Genomic DNA, 22,568 nt, shown 5'->3' with positions numbered 1-22,568 from the left:
TTTTTTACAAGCATTCAAAGTTTGAATTTTGACAACATATTATGTAAAAATCACGAAAATCACGAAAATCACGAAAATTCGCAATTTATTTTAAGCTAGAAATTCATAAAAAATTTTCTTTTTAAATCTAAGATTTGAAAATTTTCAATAATCTATAATAATATATCCTAAACAAATAACCCGTCTCCGTTCAGAATCGTTTTTCGTATACAATGATACCTATCATATACATCGTTATGCTAATTTAGAGAAGGTCGCGACACCGTGATATTTTGAACCTGCATTGTGGATTTTCAGGAAGAGTAGGGATGAAGAGAGCTTTTATGAGTAGATTGTAGTGATTCGCAAGTTTGAGATGAAATCTGTTGTAGAAAGTTGTGGCTTATTCATTAATTGTTTTTATACGAAGATAGTTATGGAGCGTAAGATTTAAACGAAATAAGGGTTATTTGTAATTTTGCGAAGTGAAATATTTTGGAAATCTTAAACTTTGTTGGTATTAGATTTTTTGGTTGCTCTCCAGAGTTATCATAATTTATTATAATTTATTATTTAGTATTATTATATTTTAAATATACAATCAAATGTATTTTAATCAAGCCAATAAAATAAAATAAAATAAAGTATATGCTCATACTGCTTTTTACCTCGGGAAACATAATACCAATGTTCTAAAGTACCAGTACTTATCGGTATACACATTTTGGCATGTTCAAGTGTACAATACTATAGTAGTAAGTTCATACTTTTGATTGAAATCTATAGAAAAATTAATTTATTAATTATTAATTTAGTGATTAATTTTTATGATATACAGATAATTATAAATGAATAAAGATATGTTTCAGAAAAAGTAATTTTCTTCAAAACTATTACATCCAATGACTTAAACATAGCATCTTCTGTATAAGCGATAAAACGTTATGATACCTGTGAGGTTTTTTAATTTAGCTCGCCTTTAAGAAAAATGTCACGACGTCTACGTCTGTCTCACTTTGACTTTTTCAAACGGATCATGAAGAAAAAAACTAATATATAGAGTTATTATAAAATCTAAATAAAGTCGCTAAATAATCCTATTTTTTATTCCATATTTTACCACCTCTTCTGTAATTTTTAAATCCTGTACTTAGAAAAAATAAATCAATAAAAATATTCTATATTATAACGATGATAAATAAATCTGATAAAATCTTTTTAATTTTTTTAACATAATAGGTTTTATAATATCTGAAAATAACATAAATTGTATAACATAGTTTTATAATATTCAGATTGTTAGTCTAATTTTTTTATATAAGTGTGACTAGATTCTACACTCAACAATTTTTTAAATAAATTGCGTATATAATAATAACAATAACAATAATTATAATAAAAATAGTAATAATAACAATAATAATAATAATTTACGTTTGTTATTACGTAGATTTAACTATTATAATATATTAGTCACAGTAGGTGCATAATAATAAATTAATATTGTCGATAACAATTTATATAAATATATACAGATGAAAGTATAAAAATGTTAAATGATTTAAATAATACACATCTCCTTTCTAATATTTCTGTCTTAATTTTAAAATTTAAATACAATAATTGAATGGTTTATTAATTCATTTTGGTTTCATGTTTAATTTTCGGTCATAACCATGTGCATCAAGCGCTTGAAACTGCCACTCTGATGGATTTCATCAGTGGAAACGTAATTGGCCTATACAAAAACCACACGATTAAATCAATTTATTCTACTGCAAATACTAAATTATTAACACTTACATTTGGATGTGGCGCAGTTAGATGAGGTTGTGGAGATACACGCTATAGAGAAAAATAAATAAAATTATTATACCAACTACAAAGATTTCATACTTTATTTTAAATAATTAAAGAACTAAATTACAAACTTTCGTGAAAGATAATAAATTGTCATCAGAATATTTTTATTTCAACATATTGTTATGCGGGTAGTCAAATTTTTTAAATGAAAAATTAATGTTTATCTAAAATGTAATCTGTTTGATATTTTCACTAATGATTTAATTAATACAATTTTGAGTAATTTAGATTAATAATAATAGTTCAATTTATACAGTTAAAATAACAGAAAACATACTTTTTACTAGGTAATCAAATACAATATGTTAATAATTTAATATCAAAAATTTACTACCTTTTTTAATAAAAATACTTAATTCAAAATCATATTAATCATTGGGCAATTAAAATAAAATCAATTATAAATATTGCAGAATAACGTTAATACTTTAAAAACCAAAATTAAAATAATTTATAAGTAGGTAATTTAATTTAATTAATTTATAAATATATATATATATATATATAAATAAATAATATAATTAAATTATTGGTTTTGATGTTGTTCAGTAAGTATAAATTAAATATAAGTACTAAGAAGTTTGAAATAATTAATAAATAATAATATTATTATTTACTTACTCCTGGATTTGGATGATAAGGAGCTGACAACTTCTGAAATAGAAAATCATCATATTTATTATTTGTTATTATTAATAATATATTTATTTCCTTACAGTAATTAATAAAAAATAAAAATATTCACTTAAATATTAAATATGAAATAAAATATTTGATAGCCGCGCGAATACTTACATTATGATTTTGGTGGCCATGGCCGTTGCTAATCGGAGCTTTCTACGACAGAATAAAAAAATATATATATTAAAGAGTGCAAAGTAATGGAAAATGATAATCGGTAAAACGATCAGACTTACTTTTACCGTTCCTTGGACAGGTGTGAATACTTTCGGTTGCACTGGCTTCGAAATCTCTTGAGCGTGGAAGTCTCCGTGTTCTGATTCTTGAATCGCCTTATACGTTTCAGATTTAGCTGGGTCGTACTGCACAGTCTTCTTGTGCCTATATGTCGTGGTCAGAAAAGGGGGAAAAGTTCCGAGGGGGAAGGTGTTAGTAAAGAAATGTGTGATGAAGAATAATATAGTTTAAGTCAAAAGAAAAAGAAAAACAGAAGAAATGTTAGAATTTTTTTTTTCATTACAATTGTGTTAGTCAGTATTTATATAGATAGGTATGTGCAGGATTAATAGCGGAATTTACTAGGATGGATAATTGTGTTTGAGTTTGGTTTTGTGTTCCAGGAAGGACAGGTCAATGAAAATACTGAGATTAGATATGCAGTACGAGTTCTTTGGTCATAAAATAAGCAAAATCATTAGTCCGACTACTATTTACCGTGTTTAGAAAGATACCACTGAGGCACTTAATATAGTAATTATCAAAAAGCATTTTCAATTATTTCTTTTGGTTCTTATAATATAATATTACAATACCTATAGCAATATGCAAAGAATGGTGCATCTTCGAGTTCGCGTAAACCTAAGTTTAACTCAGTTCTTAACTAAATTACATGCCGCTAATAACATTCCCTTGCCAAATACGTTTTACCTCACACATGCTTCATGCATATCTATTTACCTCAAACGACCGTACTTCTCTTCTTCCTCTTCCCTAAACATTAGTTTGCACAATTAAATGGATGAATTTTGGTCATTAACTTTTACTATATATAACTACTGACCAACCGAACGCTTTGGTTTTGAACAGTATATTATATGAGACTGTCGAAATATTTGTTACGGTCAATTTAGGTCAGACTGAACAAAAATAGAGACACTGGGCGGATAAAATTCACTGGGCCAGTTCTTTAGTGCGGTGTATTAATAGATGCACACTATACGCGTATAATGTATAAACAAAACCCCTCGCGAATACATATTTTTTCAAAACTTTTGATCAGTTGTTGTGTTCAAGGTCAAAGATATTAGTCACTAATTCATTATCTAGCTTGTTGCCAAAATGAGTAATCATAATATTATAACATTGCAGCGAAAATCTACTTTAATATTTTCATCTCAAGCCTAATGAAAAAAGTAGATAGTAATATTCAAAAAACTTACGGAGTATATCCCGTTTGCGATTTGATTGAGTGAGCGATGTTTTCCTCAGAGTAAAGACCTATTGGAGAGTTGAACTGTTTGTGTACCACCTAAAAAAAATAATTCTAAGTTAGCTCTAATATCAAATCTTAAATTTTATCAACGAGACACACAAGTCAACAAGTGAAATCCCCAATAAAGCCCGTGTATTTTTTAGGCAGAAGCTCACGCAACTGACACATTAAAAAACTTGAATAATTTTTAATTGCCTCTTTTGCGATGGTAAAATATCGTATATGTACTATGTCTTATATCTATTATAATATCGCTATAAATAGATATAATTTATTTTCGACGAACACGTCTATGTACACTTCAAGCAGGACAACACAGATAAGTCATTGTACATAGTATATATATATAATATCGGATCCCTAACCTGTCTACCGGGTCTTGACTTGGCTTCCTCGCTGCTTATCCGTTGCAACACCGTGTCCGTGACCTATCAATTATGTATATTTATATAGGACCGTAACAATCCTGTGACCCTATGTTATGTAGACTCAACGGTGGACTTTACGCTTACCTTTTGTTTCATCAGGGTGTCCATGGGTTGATCGTGGTGTGACGGATGCGCTCTCATCATCGGATTTGGATGATGGCGCAAGTATGACTCGGTCTTGGGCGGATCTCTCTTGACCTTTGCTCCGGGTAACACCAGTGGGTTCGTTCTGTAGGGCTAAAAGCGCAATAAAACACATTACTATGAAAAAGACGACCAAAGAGGGAGCATAGGAAAGCGTTTCGAACGTTATGAAAATTTATCGAAATCGTATTATATTTTCATACAAATTTGTTGACGCATCTGTGACATAATGTTAGGGGTAACATAGACCACGCAATAACTAACGCAGAGGCATTCAATTTAAAAACAAATTGTATATGTTGATACCGAAGTTAAATTTAATTTTGAGGAATTAATTTAAATGATTTAAATGATTTAATAATATCTGCAAACCTATTACGGATACAAAAATAATAAATAAAATTTCATAATAATTCATAAAATTCTAGTATGATTGGTGAAAAATTCAATGATATTAATCGAAACTTTGACTGGTTGCCATTTAGTCAATTTTGATTTTAGAGGTATGGTAAAAAGGACCAAATCGACTTAAAAAAATTCAGTCTATCCGAATTTGGTATTCAAAACACCTGTTGCCATTTAAAAAAATGCAAGTTGTATTGCGCATGCGCACACGGATAGATCTAAAAATGGAAAAATCATCAAGAAATGTGTATTTATTTATTCCCTATCCCCTCCCGAAATCCGCATATTAATCCGATGTCACTGGATAGAATTATTTAGTGTTACCTTTAAAAGGAAACACACTGTATAGTAACTTCCAACACTTACCCACAGAAGAGCGTTTTCGGGCTCGTAATCGTTTTGTTCTGGATCAATGTGAGACATCATCATTTTGACAGTAAATTATTATTTATTTTTTATAAAGAGAAAATAATTATATTATATATTATAATATATTTGTAGGTATAGGTATATTCACAGTAACACTCGGATAAAAACTTGGGATGTACTATGATATTATTGGTAGCTTTCGGTTTCAACGGTTTCCCTTCGACTGCGAGCTTCGTCTTGGTCTGTGTGTACCAGTTAACATATAGTGTGAGAATCGCCCACGCGGTTTGGCAGACTCCGCGGGGTACTTACGAGGGTCTTCTAAAATTAACAACCGGACGTTTTTCCATGGGCTAGGAGAAGAGACTGTATTATTATTATGCACGAGCGATTTTAATTTGATACTATACAAATTTTCACGACATTCCTCGAAATTCGTATTTATTATCAATTTCGAGGACGAGCGTTGATATAATTATTCTTATGTCGAGCGGTAATAATAATATTATATAGTTATTTTTAACAGTATAATTTTTTATTACTCGATCTGCTGACCCTGATGGCCTGACACGTATTCAATGATTTTCTCGATCAACAATTGTATTAAAGAATTGGTTATTATTTTTAAATTCCGGCCATATCTAATATATATTGGTAACTCGGTAACTGCAGGCAATTGTGCTTATTGTACCCCACTATTACATTATATGATATTGTGGATAATATTTTATACAAAGTAATATAATGGTATTATGTATCGATTTAATTTATCTAATGTTATTCATGTTTTATACATATAACGCATTATATACCTAAATCTAAGATTTCAAATTTCTGTATTAAAGATTATACAAATTTAAATAGGAAAATGCTTCAAACGTCTTTAAAATATCAATAATTATGATTAAAAATTCTACACATTATTATCATCGCAAAACTGAAATAGGGTTTATAGTTAGATAGATAGTACTCGTTAGATTAATGATTGTAAAATATGACACCACGATTAATCGTACTTAATTTTTATTTTTATTTTTTAAAATAAAAAAGTAATCAAGTTAAGAAATATTTTACATTCGTAGGTATTATATTTTTATAAATAATTATCATAATTAATGATAATTTTTTTGATTTAGTATAAACATGCTATATGTTAATTTTTAGTAATTTTAGTAAATCATTTAGATATAAAATACAGTGTTTCAAACGTCAAATAACTAAAATATACATATAAAATAGTATGTGGGGCTAAAGTTGTCTAATTAGCTACAATTTCCAATTTTATCAAAATTTCGTTTGGTTTCTTTTTCTATATATATATCGAAGGTATTCTAGTCTAGGTACATAACATTTTAGATTAGTCAGAGACCTTACCGCGGAAAAGGGTTTAAAAATAACCCTGTATATTTTTGGTTCATATCCAAAATAATAAATTCAAGAAAATAAATTTCATCATAATTATTCATGTAATATTTTGTTTTGCGACACAAAACATGTTGTTCCATTGGACTATTAAGCCCAAGGCTCACAAGAGCATATTATAATACGTTCGTAAGTAAGTCATCACATCCCTTCCAAATTTAAAAATATTGGTCTTGGAAAGTTGAACTATATAATATGACTACGGCCGTCCCGCGAAATTGCCGCACCACCGGCGCGTAAAGTCACGATCATGAGACACTCGTATAATAGTCTAACAATGCGTTCAGACCACGATTTTTTTCCGAATTTTTACCCTTCGAAACGTGGAGAAATCTATATACTTGATCTCGAAGAAATGTCAGAAGTGAGTATTCATAAATGTATAAAAGTCATAGGTATTATTGTTTAAATCGTCCACATAATTACAGCAATATACGCGTATTTTCAATAAATTTCATTAACAAGTTGACTGCCATGATTCGAATTGAAAACACTATTCAGTTTTTACGTATAAAATCGTAGAAAATATATTATAATATAACATAGTTGCACTATCTATCACAATATAAAACCACATAGTTATGATAGGATTAGCGAAGAAGCACTTGATAGTGTTTTAAAATAAGTACCCACTAATATGATTTTATTCATTTTTTTAAGTATAGGCGCTCCTACACAATATACCGCGCATATCGTTATAAGGTATACTCCGTGGTTAATCCTAAGATACGTGTATTAAACGATGACAAATGACTTGGTAGACTAAATAATTGATGACACAACGTATCACAGAACTATTTAGTTCGTTGCCAATTATTCCAATTGTGTTTAAATTGTTCTACAACTCGCCAATAATTGCCAGTAGGTCACATTTTAATATGTAGTCAATAACAGTTCCATACCGACAATTGTGTTATGATGCACCGCATGTGCATAACAGTTTTGTAAATAAATTACGATACTGATTCGGATCATGATTCGTAATAAAAATAAACTCAAGTAATTCAAATCGTATAAAAAAGTACAGGGTTTGATTAAAATGTTATAACGATTAAATGTACAAATAGTTTATTATTAAGCTAATAGAAAATGAAACTAAAAATATATTTTTAGATGTGTGCTAACTGCTTAAACGACCTTTAGTTCAGTACGTGCCAAAATAAAATTACAAATTCTAATAATGACGTACATTTTTTAAGCTCTATTGCTATAGTTAATTCATATTTTGTTTAACGACAAATAATTATTTACTATCATTGTTATTTCAATGTATCTTCAATATTGAATATTAATCACGAAATAAAATTATTATAAAATAATATATAAAACTCTACACACTGCTGATCAGAGTAATATTGAACATATTTTTTCGACTACCTAACATAACATATTGACTAATAAAATCTCGATAATTTTTCCAAAGTTATAGAATAGTAACACCTAACCACGAAAAACTTGTGAATTTAATTTGATGTTGTTACTAGCCAATAGGGTATTTTGGACTATCGACCAATGGTAATTGTTACAAATTTAAGTCTTAGAATATATTTGAAAGATTTTATTTAAAAAAAAAAATGATTTTCCATTTATTTTTTTCACTCTTATAAATTGTTTTGTAAATACTAAAACGATCATAACATATATTACCAAATGGAAAATTATACCTACCTACTCGTAAATTGTATAATTATTATTCGATTTTTTCAAAATCGAATATTATAATTTATAAGTTACAACGAACGTATAACAGGTAAAAACATAAAATGGTAAATGTATGTTTATCCAACACTTTGTTTGGCATAACAAAATTGTTTAAACCAATATCAGAATGCACAATAAATTAGGAAATAATTTTACTATTTACCTCTGCTAGTTCTACTTACACTTTAACGATATAGGTAGGTACGTGTTTAATATTCAGCTGTTGTTTATTTTACAGGGTAAATGAACTCCGAAACCATTGCCTGGTTTTTAACAATTATATTCCTCGATTACAATAGTAACATTAAAATGCAAAATTAAAAAAAGAATTCAGTTTTTTTTTCTAAATGACCGTATGTCGTAACTTTTTTTACGTGACCAGAGGAACTTAAATCCGCTAATATATATAATATACTGATGCTGCTTGTGTGTAAATTATTAATATAAATTATTATTCCTGACATCCACAATGGCAAATTTTAACACGAGGAAAGCATGAGTGCTCAATAGAGTGATCAATCATTGTATTGAAAAGTATATGAATATTATTTTTACGGAATTTTAATTTATTACAAACAACAACAAAATATATTTTAAATTAATATTTATAAGTTTTTAACTAAATGACTGACGATACAATGCAAATCAAATTTAAAAAAATTGTTTTTAATATCTTTCCAATATTATTTTATATTTTGTAATGACTTAAGATGAATTAAAAAATGATTCCCAAAAACTTTACTCAGTAATTAACAAGAAAATTAGTGTTCACCTTTAAAATAATCACCTTGACTATATATATATATATATATATATCATAAGATATTATGATGACGAGTAGAACGCGTAATTTTATGGAACGTGAAATTGTTCCAAATTAAAGGCAGGGCTATTTTTGTACTGTACAACCCCCCTACCCCCACCCCCAACAACACACATATTATTATATTATTAAACGGTTTTCGTGAATTTGTTTTTTACAATTTCTAATTCTTTACCTTGGAATATGTTTTCATCACTCTAAAATAACTTTTGACATTCGCGGTACGTCAAATATATGTAAACCTATGTTTTTTTTTACAATGTTTGTACAGTCTTCACGCTACTATTTCTCTCATTCTTACTTCATCTATCTGTCTTTCTTTCATTCTTTGCAATAATTTATAGTATTAAATTTATTTTTGAGCTAAACTACTGCAGTATAGGTTATGCTTTTTAGCATTTCATTCTATTGACTATTGTTAATATTTATAACATTATATATATATATATGATCATAGGTAGGCGAAGTGCGAAGGATCGATATATACTTGACACTTAGTGGATAATTGAGACCATTAATAGTTAAAGGCTGAAACAGGGCCCATACTTTATCTAATTTTTTCAAAAAAAAATTCAAAATGTTCTAATATATACGACTAAAAACAAATAATAACATAATTGTTCTGGGTTAATAAGTAGGAAATTGTACGTTTAGATTTTGATTAAGTTCATCAATGTTATAAAAAAAGGATTTGCAGAATAGTTTAAAGTAAAACATAGTAGAACTTGTATGTTGTGTATAAGGCAGTAGTTATTATTTCGTCATAGGATACAGTATTTTATAGTAAGGTAGTTTGTTAAGTATTGTATTTTCCAGAAGTAATACACTAATACCTATTTTATCACGAGAAAAAAACTATGAAATGTGTATATTTTTATAAGACGATTAACTTTCTTTTAGGCACATTCTAATCCTATTCGATGATCCATCACCCTACAAAAGCTTTGGAAACTGGAGTCCCACGGAACTCGCAAAACTACCTATTCCCACCACCACTGGTGCTGGATCATACGATTCGATATATTATGTGAGATTAGTATAATAACAAAGATAAGGTATTTAAAAAAATGATAATATGTATATTCTACTCTACAGTATAGAAAATCATTCTCACCTGTTGGTCGAGCGCCACCTGGTCGTGCGCTTCGTCCCAGTCATACGAAGACGGACTATCGATCAGTGATGGAGGAAAACGGCAGAAATTGTTGACGGGTGACTGGACGGACCGCTCGTAACCGTAAAGACCATTTCCAATTGGCCACGCGGTGGCATGTTGCTGTTGATTAAGTTGATGGTTATTGACCATCGGAATTGGACTGCTGTTGCTGCTGCTGCAGCCGTTAAACTGAGGAGCATCCCTACGATATAATATAATAATAATAATCATTATATAAATTACAATTTTATTACGTCATGTGCCAAACGTATGTGATAAAGATAAAATAAAAAATAAACTTATGGGTCGAGTAGACAAGACCGTGTAAGTATCACCTTATAATTCATAATATAATTTATAGCGGTTATTGTTAGAACTAATTACTATCAACCACTATATAAATATAAATACGGTAATAATTGCTGAAGTCAATATCCACTATTTTTTTAGGAACCATATGAGTTTAATATCATCATAGAATACTTTAGCCAATCTGCGCTGTTGCCTGATGTTAAAAAAGTATATATTTTAATATTTATATATAATATGTTAGCGTTAATGTATGAAATTCTGTATTTCAATAAAATAACTAGTTATCTTACAAATTCACTAGTACTTTCAGTTAATGTACTGGATGAATCCAAAAATACATATTTCAACTAGTTATTTCACATACAAACTAGATATTTTATATATTTAGAGTTATTGCATTTAGAGTAATATTTACAAAATATCCGGTTTTTTAAACATACATAGGTATGCACTGTTTTGTGGTTCCCTTTTGTTGGAATCATGTGCATTTAAATACCCCTTGACTATTACCTAGTTATTGGAACTCAGATGCGTTTCGAAAACAAATATTTTTATCTGAAACGTCACTGTAATAATCTTTTTTTCACATAACATCTATGCTAAATTGTGACTTCAAGTGAAGTTGTTTTAATATACCATATTTAGCTTTTTAAACGAAGTTATTTATATAAGTAAATAAATAAAACAATGATTAATAATGATAACCCTATACGTATTTATAGAGACAAAATTAATATAAAATATTCAATCCTTTGTGAGCCAAAACAAAATTCATGTGTGAGCCACTCTATTATAGTCTATAGGGTTGAAAGGATAAATTTAACACCATCCGAAAATAAAAAAATCTATTGATATGACTTTTTGTGGAAATCGATCTAGTAGGTAGTTTCTGAGATTAGTACTTTTAAACATACAAACACTTCAGATATATAAAATCAGTATATACCTTATTATATTATAGACTGATTTACACCTAACCTAACCTACACATTTATTATTTCAGATAATTCTCCGACTTCCACAAAGATGGCGTCAAAGACAATTTCATTTATTTAAATAGTAAGCATATATACTCGTTATTATCTATATCAGCTGTGATTATTTATTATGCGTATGTACTCGTGTATATGTGTGTGTGTGTGTGTGTGTGTGTGTGTGTGTGTGTGTGTGTGTGTGTGTGTGTGTGTGTGTGTGTGTGTGTGTGTGTGTGTGTGTGTGTGTGTGTGTGTGTGTGTGTGTGTGTGTGTGTGTGTGTGTGTGTGTGTGTGTATCTATGTATATTATATATCTATGTATAACAGTACCTTTGGATGACTAGAGTTATTGACTGGTCGGCGTTTCCGAACAAATTTTGAGCGTCCAAATGTCTCAAGTCTCGAGCGTCGTATACTTCGATTTTCCGTATGATGTCGCCCACTCTTAGGCTACTTTCACTGGGCGATCTGGCGTAGACCTATATTATTTACATAAAACGAATGCATGACTATAAAATGACAAACATTTTCAAGAGAGTTTGTGTACTTGTCGGACTTTATACGTTATACCGTAATCATATGATAGTAATATTGTGGGTATACTGTACAGTGGTCATGGCCGCGAAATTCGCCGACACCAAAAGACACGATCAAAAAATTTGTTAGCTCTATATAAACTGATAATAGGTAATATGACTAATGTTCGACACGTGCGATCTTATATATACCTATATGCACATTGTTTGCACTGGAATCGTGTAGTGTATGTTAAGTAAACCAAAGTTCAACGTTTCATAACAACACGTAGATAGGAACCTTGCATGTATATGACCAAATATGTTGCACTTATTAAATTAAAATTGTATTACAGCTCATATTTTTGTGCGCTTTTGTGCTGGTTGCTTCCTGAAGTTGTTGTCGTTCAACAGACACGCAAACATTGTACCGAGACATTTACCAAACATATATTGACTGTACTCACAATTCACCTGATGCATTTAGAACGATTATGTAGATATAATACACATGCAGCAATTAACGGTAACGCACGTAAACTGGACGTTCTAACGGGTCTATATAGGTAGTATAATATAGTTTAATGATTATATCTACATACATATATACATTGTATTAAACACATTTATACTACATTATAATATCAATATAGGTATATCTACGTAATTAACTGAAGTAACATAATTTTCTATATAGTATAATATGTATATATTATACTATATAGAAAATGACCAGTATAGGTAATATGTATATTTTATTGGATTGTTTTTGGCTGATGATATAAACATTGTACAACTCATTAATATAATATTATTGTGATTACCAGTATACCGTTATTATGATAAATATATAAGGAAAACTACATACCATATCAGTATGCCTAAACTACTAAACTATTAAAAACGAGTTTGAAGTGTTTAAGGGACTATTCAAAAATTATGACTTAGGTGCTTATTTATGCTTATAGGTAAATCGTGAAAGAATTCTTAATTCAATATGATAACTTATTAAAAAAAAAAATCAGCTCTAATTAATAAGGGGCAATGAGATCTGTGTGTTGCGAGAGACTCTTTTTATTATCTCGCTGGACTTGTCACTGCTATAATAATACAATATAAACAGCGAAGATCGATCAACGGGTAAAATATTTAAATAATATGTGTAATTTTCTTTTCAACAGTCAGTTATCTGTAACACGATACAACACTATACAAGACAAATGACAATGCCATTACAAAGTCTAAGCCAAAACATAAAACAAAATAAACATAGGTAGGTGCATATTGTACGTATACTTATACGGTAAAATAATTTATCAAAAAAACAAATAGTGTCGTACTCTTACTAACTCCTTCTCATATACATGCCAATGTTCCACAAAGTACTGTTATATTTAATTGCACATAATAAAAATAAAAGACATTTTTTTTGTAGTAAACTTTTTACTACAAATTTAAATAAAATTATGTGTACCAAAAATTAATTTTGTACAATAAAATAATGCAATGATAACGTCATAAAAATCACGTCTTTAAACACGTTTCCATTTCAGTGATTAAACTATTTAAACTAATGACTTCAGCCTAAAATCATTAAAGCTCACATATGTATTTTTAAATGATCAAATGTTGGCAAGTATAGGCATCTTCCGTTACGAAGTATTAAAAATAAGACAACTGAAAATTCTGAAGTTACAAAATTTGGCTCAAATACATTAAACGTTTTAATTTGTTTTTTTTCGCGTAACATTGAGTGGCTATGTTTAAAAAATTCAAGATGAAAAATGATAACACAATATTTCATTTTATACATTATATAATAGGTATCTTTAACTGTTTATCGTATAACATAATATATTATACAAGGAGATTCGGTTGAAGACAAACATTAATTGATTTCTAAAAGTAATAACGTTTTTGAAAATATTATTTTATGTGTCATTTGAAGTCTTGATAAAACAATAATTTATATTTTTCGATATTTTTTTTTGTCATCATCACTTATTATGATTTTCATTTTTCAATGACATCTACCCATATTTATGAAATTCAGTGATGGCTTTAAATTTTGTATAAAAGAATATTGCCAAAATGTTTAGGACTTTTCTAAAAAATTAAACTTTTAAAGAAGCTTATACCTATGTGTTAGATAGCCAGTGGCGCAACTAGGAGGGTGCAAAAAGTTCTTTAGCACCCCCTTTTTTTTATATCTAACTATTATTATTTTAGTGAAATACTATGAATTTTATGTTTTTAAGCGATGTGAAATTTCCTGAAATAATGTATAATTATTTGGTCGTATAATATAATTCGTTATTTATCTTTGTTAAATATTGAAAAAGATTTATTCAATCAAATAAACACCGAAACTATTTTGAATAAATATTGCATGAAACCCAGAAATATGATGATGATTTAAAATATGTTAATTATTATTTATTTAACAAGATTATGAAATTAAAATATTTCAATATGTTACTGATATTGTAGTAAAAAAATAGTATTATAATTGTTGTTCATTTTTTTATTTTTGTAAAGTCTTAATATGTGTTTTAAAGTTTTTATGTATCGATTAATGTTGGTCTATGTGTAAGGGGTGTGGGGGGATTCACCCCTGCGGCTCTGTGATGCATTCATAGATTTAGCACCCCACATTTTAGAGATCTAGTTGCGCCTATGTAGATACCTGCCATCTAGAAATAGTTGATTCAATTATATCATTTTGATTTTTAAACTGTAATACACAAACCAGGAAAGTAATTTAAATTCCATTGTCTTTATGAAGTTAATAACTAATAAGCAAGCAATAATCAAAGTTTGGAAAACATAAAAAAATACAACGAATTTTATATTAATAATCACAACAAACACTAATGAGACTAAATTGTATAGGTACTTACAATTTAGATAATTTTATTAATGCAAATATAAACTGTATAAGTCGAAAACTGGCCATGAAAAAAGTCTCTGTCCCTGTGCCCATCCCTAAATCATCCTTTATATCTTAAAACAATACAACAATCGTAGGAATCTATGATAAATATTACGATTTACGATGACAATATCTAAAACATATTGGAATTTCTGTTCTAAGGAAATAAATGTTATCGATGATTAAACATGATAACGACAATAAAAATCGAAGGACTCGGTGGTACGTCATTTGTGTGAAATGTCTTTTAATGGCCTTATATTTTTAAATTGTTTACAAATCTTACAACAATATTAGACTTGTGAAAAATGATCGAAAGCTACATATGTCATTTCATGCAATTTTCAATCAATGCGTTTTTCGTCATTGTTATGAAAATATTGGTGGAAAGTATATTCATGAGTTCATTGGGGTCATTTTGTTTTTTTTTTTTTTGCAGTCGGAAAATTTATAATTGTTTAGCAACTGAAAATATAATCGCTGTAAGACATCCATGTAAATAAATGAATCATCGATATAGAGCACCACAATAAAAATAAATATTTAGTGTCATTCTTATAAATTCCGCCTTTCTCATCCGTCAGTATATTAGAGATCAATATTAATATTCAACGTCTAAGAAAGGTCTGATCGCTATGATTTTTAAGTACTCTTGAATTGATGACATTAACCCTGAAACGGTGTGTAGATATCTATATGATATACTTTACGACATACCTTGGTTATGATCAACGGCGTGTTGAGATCCGCTCCGCCGGCCAATCGGATACCCCATGGTTGAGACTTTCCGTCTCTCTTGAGCGTCACGGACCACGTGCTCGGTTTCTTCGAACCCATGTCGATTGCACCGGTCACCGCGTCCTATAGTTGATCGTAGCTAATCACTAGTGCAACTGCTGTAGGGACATCATAAAGTAAATAAAAATAAACCGAACGTTATTAAATTATTAATTATTATAAAAACGAATAATAGGATCGTGCGCGATATTTATGTGACGTATTATAGGTACATTGTATTTATTGAACATAATAATAATTCATAATAATATTGTAATATATTATGGAGTGCTGCTGCGGATGGTGGAGCGTATAATATTGGTGACGTTTTGCGAATATTATACACACGTGTATGTGTGTGTATGTGTATCTGTTTGGTTGCAGCTGTGCAGTGTGTACACCTCCTCCATAACATATAGTAATATAATATATTTGACGCGTAGGTACATAGTTGTAAGTACACTGCAGGTACCACCAACGAACGTGTTAGGTATAATATTATAATATGATTTGTACGTCATTGTTTTACGAGCCACGCAGACCACAATGTATATGGCGATGATGATAATATTATATATTTATTACATAGATGCCGAAAAATATTAAACGCGAAACGCGAACGTATATGTTACATGGTAAACATTGTTAGCTAAGTATATAAACAACACTGTGACGTTTATACAGTGTGATTCTATAAAACCGAAAACTGCGATGCCGAAAACCTTGGACTTTACCCGACATTTTCCCGTTGAAGGATTTTGAGAATATAATACGCTTGCAATCTCGAAATTCCATATTATGTTTTTTTTTTTTATCCTATATGTTTGGTTTTTTCCACGCCTTTGTAGTGATATTCCAGATATTTTTACTAGTTGACGAAGACCTAGCATAAATTTTATGAAGCGATTTACTTTGTCTAAAGTATGAAGTTATAAAGTTGTTCGTTTAAAGGTCTGTAAACAGTTACGACTTGTGCACACTGCACAGCGATGGCAGTAATAGACAATAAGCGATGTCGTACAAACATCGATTTCGAACTCAAAACGAAAAACAGTTGTTCTGATTTATGTAATTGTGACTCGACTAAAAACGGCGAAACATTTTCAAAATATTTGGTCTCAATCGCTGCACATCACAAGTTCTTATCAAAAAAATCACGACGTAATGGCGTGGTGTCACGAAAAACTGCGTTTATAATAAAATCATCGAAATAGTGAAAAACCACAGACTATACAATACGATCATTGGCCGTCGAAATTTAACGATCTACTTTTTTGGTTTTCTGCCGCCGGCAGATACCTATGTATTCATAATATAATAATCAGAGCTAGTAATTTAACGGTGGATATTTTCATATTGATCTCACTTTTAATAGTCACTAGTCTTCACTATTTTGCGATACAAACTATACATATTTTTACATCATACACACTTCAACTTTCAATAGACATCACGACCTAAGATTAAAACATGGCGTTCCGGTATGACACACTTTGTATAAAATAATATGAGGTACGTTGGTAGAGAACAAAATGTCTGAGGGGATTTGTACTCGTAAATCATTTTATTAGAATTAAAATAAATACCTAACTTAAAATGTTTACTATTAGTTTACCAGTAATCAGTTATTGAAATGTTTATACTAAGAATTATATATAGGTACCTATATAGTACATATAAATGATTTTACAAACATATAAAATGTATGTAGTATTAGATTTAGTATAATATTTACTGGTTTTAAAAATTATAAATATTAATGGATTAATTATTAATTACTAAAATATTCAAATCACTATTTATATACCTAGCGTTCATAACAACCATATCATTAAAACTAAGCATCATCGAACTATTATCCAGGATAATTTATCCTAAGTACACAAAGTTAAATTACTCAAAGACTGCTTATTCGAATTCTGATTCCGATGCGTCAAATTTAAAAACTAAACTCTAAATTCAAAGTGAGGGTTTTCATTTGAAAAACAGAAGTTTGTATCTCAAAAGAATAGGAACTCCTTCAGTGGTACAAAAAATTTCAAGAATTCAAAAACATGGTCTTCATCATCGTGTTATAGTAGCAGGTGTATAGTATTTGAAAATGGCGTAAAAAATTTGAATAACTGTATTATTGAAGAAAAAGAGGATGAGTGTGCGCTTGGCTAATCACCTTGTATTTATACAATTTTACATCGCATTTTCCGCTTAATATATTTCATGTTTTTTAACACAATATAATTGGTCGCGTGCCCCAGAGTCAATAATAATATGTAATAATATATATATTATGTTATGATGTGCGGCCACGGTCGTACCTATATTATATCGCTGTCGCGCGTGCGTATAATATATATATAGATAAATAGTATATATATATACACGGCTGTAAGGCGCGTGGGTGGTCGTCGTGATCAGCAGCGGCAGCCGTGAGGAAGCTGCGCGGCGACGGTCCGGATATGGAGGACGAGCAACCGGAAATAACGGCCGCAATCGATCACGAAAACGATTGAACCGTAGGTGGTAGGTACGACTACGTGCACAGTTCGCGATTACGGTTTATGTATGTCTAAGCCGACACGATTACGATGATGCCGCCGCGTCTTCTTCGTCGTCGTACAATGGACCGGCACAATAAATTCACTGCGAATGATGGACGGGCTCGCAAACTACGCGACTATAGCGAACAACTGCGGCTCGGGCTCGGGACACGTGCCAAAATACATAATAATAATATATAATATATACGAGAGTCGAGTGCGGAAAAAATAACAAACCAAACGTTATAAAAGATATTTGAAATGCGTTGTATGCGCAATACCGTCGAGTTATAATTGCAAACGGTTTTCATTATTATTGCTATTATTATTATTATTATTACTGCTGTGTCCGGGTCTGCGTTTCGTAATCGATTTTATAGCTATTACTATTTTTTTATTTATTTATTTTTTATCCTCTGTCGGATCTCACTCGGAAGACGAGAATAACGAAAATGGCCGAGTGATGTGCGTATCACGTGAGATATGATATATATATATATATGTATATAATATATTATATAGGTACCTTAATAATTATATTATGCGAAACGATCCGCCGTTAATAAGTTATGTTGTAGCCAACTGCTACAATAGTAAAATTATTTCCTAGTCAAATTGTGTATGCACAATAAACGCATTTAAAAGTTTAAAACTATAATAAATGTACAACATTTTGGTAATACCTATAGTACAGTAGTTCCTATATTAATTATATAGATATGAAAAAACAGGGTCCCAAATGTTTACAATTTTCTTGAGTAAGTATATCTATATATACCTATAAATGCACCCACTATTCTATTTCTATAATAGATCATTTTTTCGAAAATAATACCCAAAATCTACATACCTAGGTACCTGTTCGTAATCCTATCATCCAACTATATATACCTATTTTAACCAATAACCATATTATAATGTTATGTATTCTTACCAATCGTACCTATACTTAAGAGGATGTCATCGCGCTTTTCTCTATTTGCGCCAAGCTTTAATATTAGGAATATTATCTATGTTCCTATGTTGACTATTTTAAAAATTAAAAATTTTTATACAATTTTACCTCTATTGTAAAATGTTAAAATTTAAAAATGATCATATCTCGATTTAGAATTTAAATATCGTAAAACACTAGCATAAGAATAGATTCAAATAACGTTATTAAGTAATTAAGTTTCATTATAGATCAATTTCCTCTAGATAATACTAAAACTTACTACATCGTGTTATTATTCATCGCGAAAATAATCTATTTGCACACTTGCGTGTGAATTAAAAAGAGTGAAAACAAATAGGTCACTAACAGTATCCTCTTAAAGCTTATATCAGTGCTGATTTACCAAATTTCCAAATTCGAAAGTTATATTTTATATTTTATTTGTCCCCTTAAAAGTTAATAATAATACTTTTTCACTTATCTTCTTTTTGTTTTTATCCTTTAAACAACACAAAAAAGTTTATCGGAAAGTCAAATTAATTAGCATTTGAAGTTTAAATTGTTATGATATTAGATATTCTCCCTTCAATTAACATTATTTCTCAACACACGATTTTCCTATTTTGGTGTAATTCAAAAACAAATAACCGTAGAATAATTTCACCAAATACAGTAAAACCTCTCTATAACGGACCCTCTATTAAATGGAGTCCTCTTTATAGCAGAAAACATCAATAGTCCCAATGCAAATAATATATGCAATTTCTCCTCTCTAATTCCGCGGAAAACTCTTTATAACGGTAAAATGTTTGGTCCCGTGCGATTCCGTTATAGAGAGGTCTCACTGTATTTATATTTAATCATTATGACATTATACACTATAAATTAAAATGTTTTTCAAGATATTTTGTCTCTTATGAGATATTTATAGACATTTGAATAATTTACATTTTTTATCTATAAATGTTAATTACCTTGTGTTTTTTAGTCAAAAAGCTTAAAAATTTATTAGAAGATTCCTGATAAATTTTTTCAATAGCCATTTTATATTTGCATTTAATGTTCATTATTTAACGAAATTCGTCAAAATCTTGAAAATTTTTAAATTGTTTTGTAGTTAAAAATGAATAGAATGTTCAATTTTTATAGTTAAGGATACAAATTTTAAACAAGATTTCTCATTAGTGGTTCATACTTTAAACTGTAACCAAAAATTAAATAATATTATGTACGAAATTGGATATTTAAACGTAGAATTACGATTTTAGTTATTTTTTACAACTAATTTGAAAATATTCTAATATAATCTATTAGCAGTACCTATAAGCTGAAATACCGTTTCATTCAGAATTGTTTTTTTTATACAATGATTTTATTTCATTGAATTTAAATGTAACACATCCATTATAGACTATAATAATAAAAATCCACTTGTCCACCTTTTTTATTTTATTTCGAAAAGTGATACAAAATCATTTATAAAAAAGCTTAAAATTGTTTTTAACTTAATAGTCTTATTATATTGAAGAACGGATTTATAGTTTATTCAACAGAACTATATAGAATCATTATTTCCTTAGTGTATTTTTGAGCACAAAATTAAATTGGTTTTGGGCACCATGAATAGTAAATTAATATTTATAGCTGTTTTATTTTATTTTAACTCTATTTAAAATTACTAAGAAAATGCATCTGTATATGACTTTATTAAATTATATTTAGTGATTACTTTATAGATATGTTGTACTAAATAATTTTAAATAAATCAGCTTACTTATTGACTATTGTACTCTTTTCTTGAACATTAGGAATTTTAATTCTAGTTTTCTAGACATTTTTAAGATTCTCTCAATTTCTGCCAATGATCAAACCACAAAATGTATTAAAATAAAAAAATGTTCATCAATTTAGAATCCTTTAGTGTTGCTATACCATAATACCTTTCTAAAAATTAATTACAATGCTGATGCAAGATAAACAGTAAACACATTTATGATATACCTACTTCATATTTCCTAGTAGGTAAGTAACTTAAAATTATCAAATAAATTTGGAACTATAATTAACAGTATGAACCAACCATTACAACTGCAATGGAGTACCTAGGTAATATTTTAGATTCTGAGCGGAGCGAGGAATGTATTGATTTTACCATGATTTGTGTATTTTTTTTTTGTCTGTCATCACGTTTTGGGGCAGTAAAAGTGCTTTGATTTTCGACTTCAGTACTTCGTTCGATCAGAAAGTGAATCTAGTTGGTACTTTGGGGAGGTCAAAAGCAAAAAATTCTCAATATTTTTTTAAATAATCCGGATAAACAAACTAAAAATTAAGAGAAAAACGGGAAATTTTACGCACAATTAGTTTTCGATAAAATCGATTTTGATTTTTGATGTGATTTTAAAACAAATGACCATAGATACATGAAATTTTCACTGAATATTTATATAAGTATGTTCTATCCACCATGCGATTTTCAAAAAATATTGACAAAAGTTGAACTATTTATAGGCATAGGTATATGTAATTTTCGATAATTATTAGTTTTTTTAAAATTAATATCGATAAAAATGTATTTGTTGAAAATTTAAAACTAGTCTCCTAACATATTTCTACAATAGTAGTTGAAAAATAAAAGAAATATATAATCACAATTTTTTTTTTATAAGCATTCAAATTTTGAATTTTGACAACATACGTAAAAATCACGAAAATTCGCAAACTATTTTAAGCTAGAAATTCATAAAAAAATTTAATAATGTATAATATATCCTAGACAAATAAACCGCTTCCGCTCAGAATCGTTTTTTGTATACAATGATATAATATCATTGGATTCAAATTTAATTCCATCCATTACAGTAACCCACTTGTAACCTACTGTATACAGTAGAGTAACATCCACGACTTAACCACTTTTTTTTTTTAAAGTACCTACCTAAATAATTTTATTGTATCGCGCGTCATTGAAACAACGAAGTGCATTTATTTAGTATTATCCTCTGGTAAAATGCCAATATTTTACAGATAAACTCATGTTTTTGGCATAGTTAACCCAATTTTATGAACATCTGTTATGTACAGGAGAGTTACGGCTTCTTGTTTAAAACAAAAAACAAAA

The 22,568-nt window shown here is 29.1% G+C and overlaps 1 protein-coding gene and 1 long non-coding RNA gene across 8 annotated transcripts; one reads left to right on the top strand and one right to left on the bottom strand.

The window, feature by feature from the left end:
- Positions 1–1,178: 1,178 nt before the first annotated feature.
- Positions 1,179–18,597, bottom strand: Zasp66 (PDZ_signaling and DUF4749 domain-containing protein Zasp66). Of its 5 annotated transcripts, none has more exons than XM_089220944.1 (13): positions 18,289–18,597; positions 15,914–16,092; positions 12,080–12,228; positions 10,422–10,665; positions 4,528–4,680; positions 4,381–4,443; positions 3,963–4,051; positions 3,481–3,513; positions 2,760–2,904; positions 2,638–2,679; positions 2,464–2,493; positions 1,783–1,824; positions 1,179–1,717 (listed from the first exon to the last, which is right to left on the bottom strand). In XM_089220944.1, exons 2-13 carry the CDS (start codon positions 16,031–16,033, stop codon positions 1,637–1,639), a joined length of 1,191 nt encoding a protein of 396 aa, XP_089077070.1. In that variant the 5' UTR covers positions 16,034–16,092; positions 18,289–18,597; the 3' UTR covers positions 1,179–1,636. The 5 variants fall into 5 exon arrangements, with proteins under 5 accessions (XP_089077070.1, XP_089077069.1, XP_089077072.1 ...); XM_089220943.1 differs by having other exon boundaries at positions 2,464–2,496; positions 18,289–18,588; XM_089220946.1 differs by lacking the exon at positions 4,381–4,443 and having other exon boundaries at positions 2,464–2,496; positions 18,289–18,595.
- On the top strand, positions 6,986–14,036 carry LOC107162780 (uncharacterized). Of its 3 annotated transcripts, XR_016190497.1 has the most exons (6): positions 6,986–7,147; positions 10,208–10,334; positions 10,403–10,787; positions 10,914–10,982; positions 11,779–11,834; positions 12,621–14,036. It is a non-coding gene; the product is annotated as an uncharacterized LOC107162780 (long non-coding RNA). The 3 variants fall into 3 exon arrangements; XR_016190496.1 differs by lacking the exon at positions 10,914–10,982 and having other exon boundaries at positions 6,989–7,147; positions 12,621–14,034; XR_016190495.1 differs by lacking the exons at positions 10,914–10,982; positions 12,621–14,036 and having other exon boundaries at positions 6,989–7,147; positions 11,779–11,976.
- Positions 18,598–22,568: the final 3,971 nt, after the last annotated feature.

Source organism: Diuraphis noxia, unplaced genomic scaffold, assembly GCF_037042655.1.
Source record: "Diuraphis noxia isolate RWA-SAM2 unplaced genomic scaffold, SU_Dnox_SAM2 contig0002, whole genome shotgun sequence".
Taxonomy (NCBI): Eukaryota; Metazoa; Arthropoda; class Insecta; order Hemiptera; family Aphididae; genus Diuraphis; species Diuraphis noxia.
This window is presented reverse-complemented; position numbering and strand designations above follow the sequence as displayed.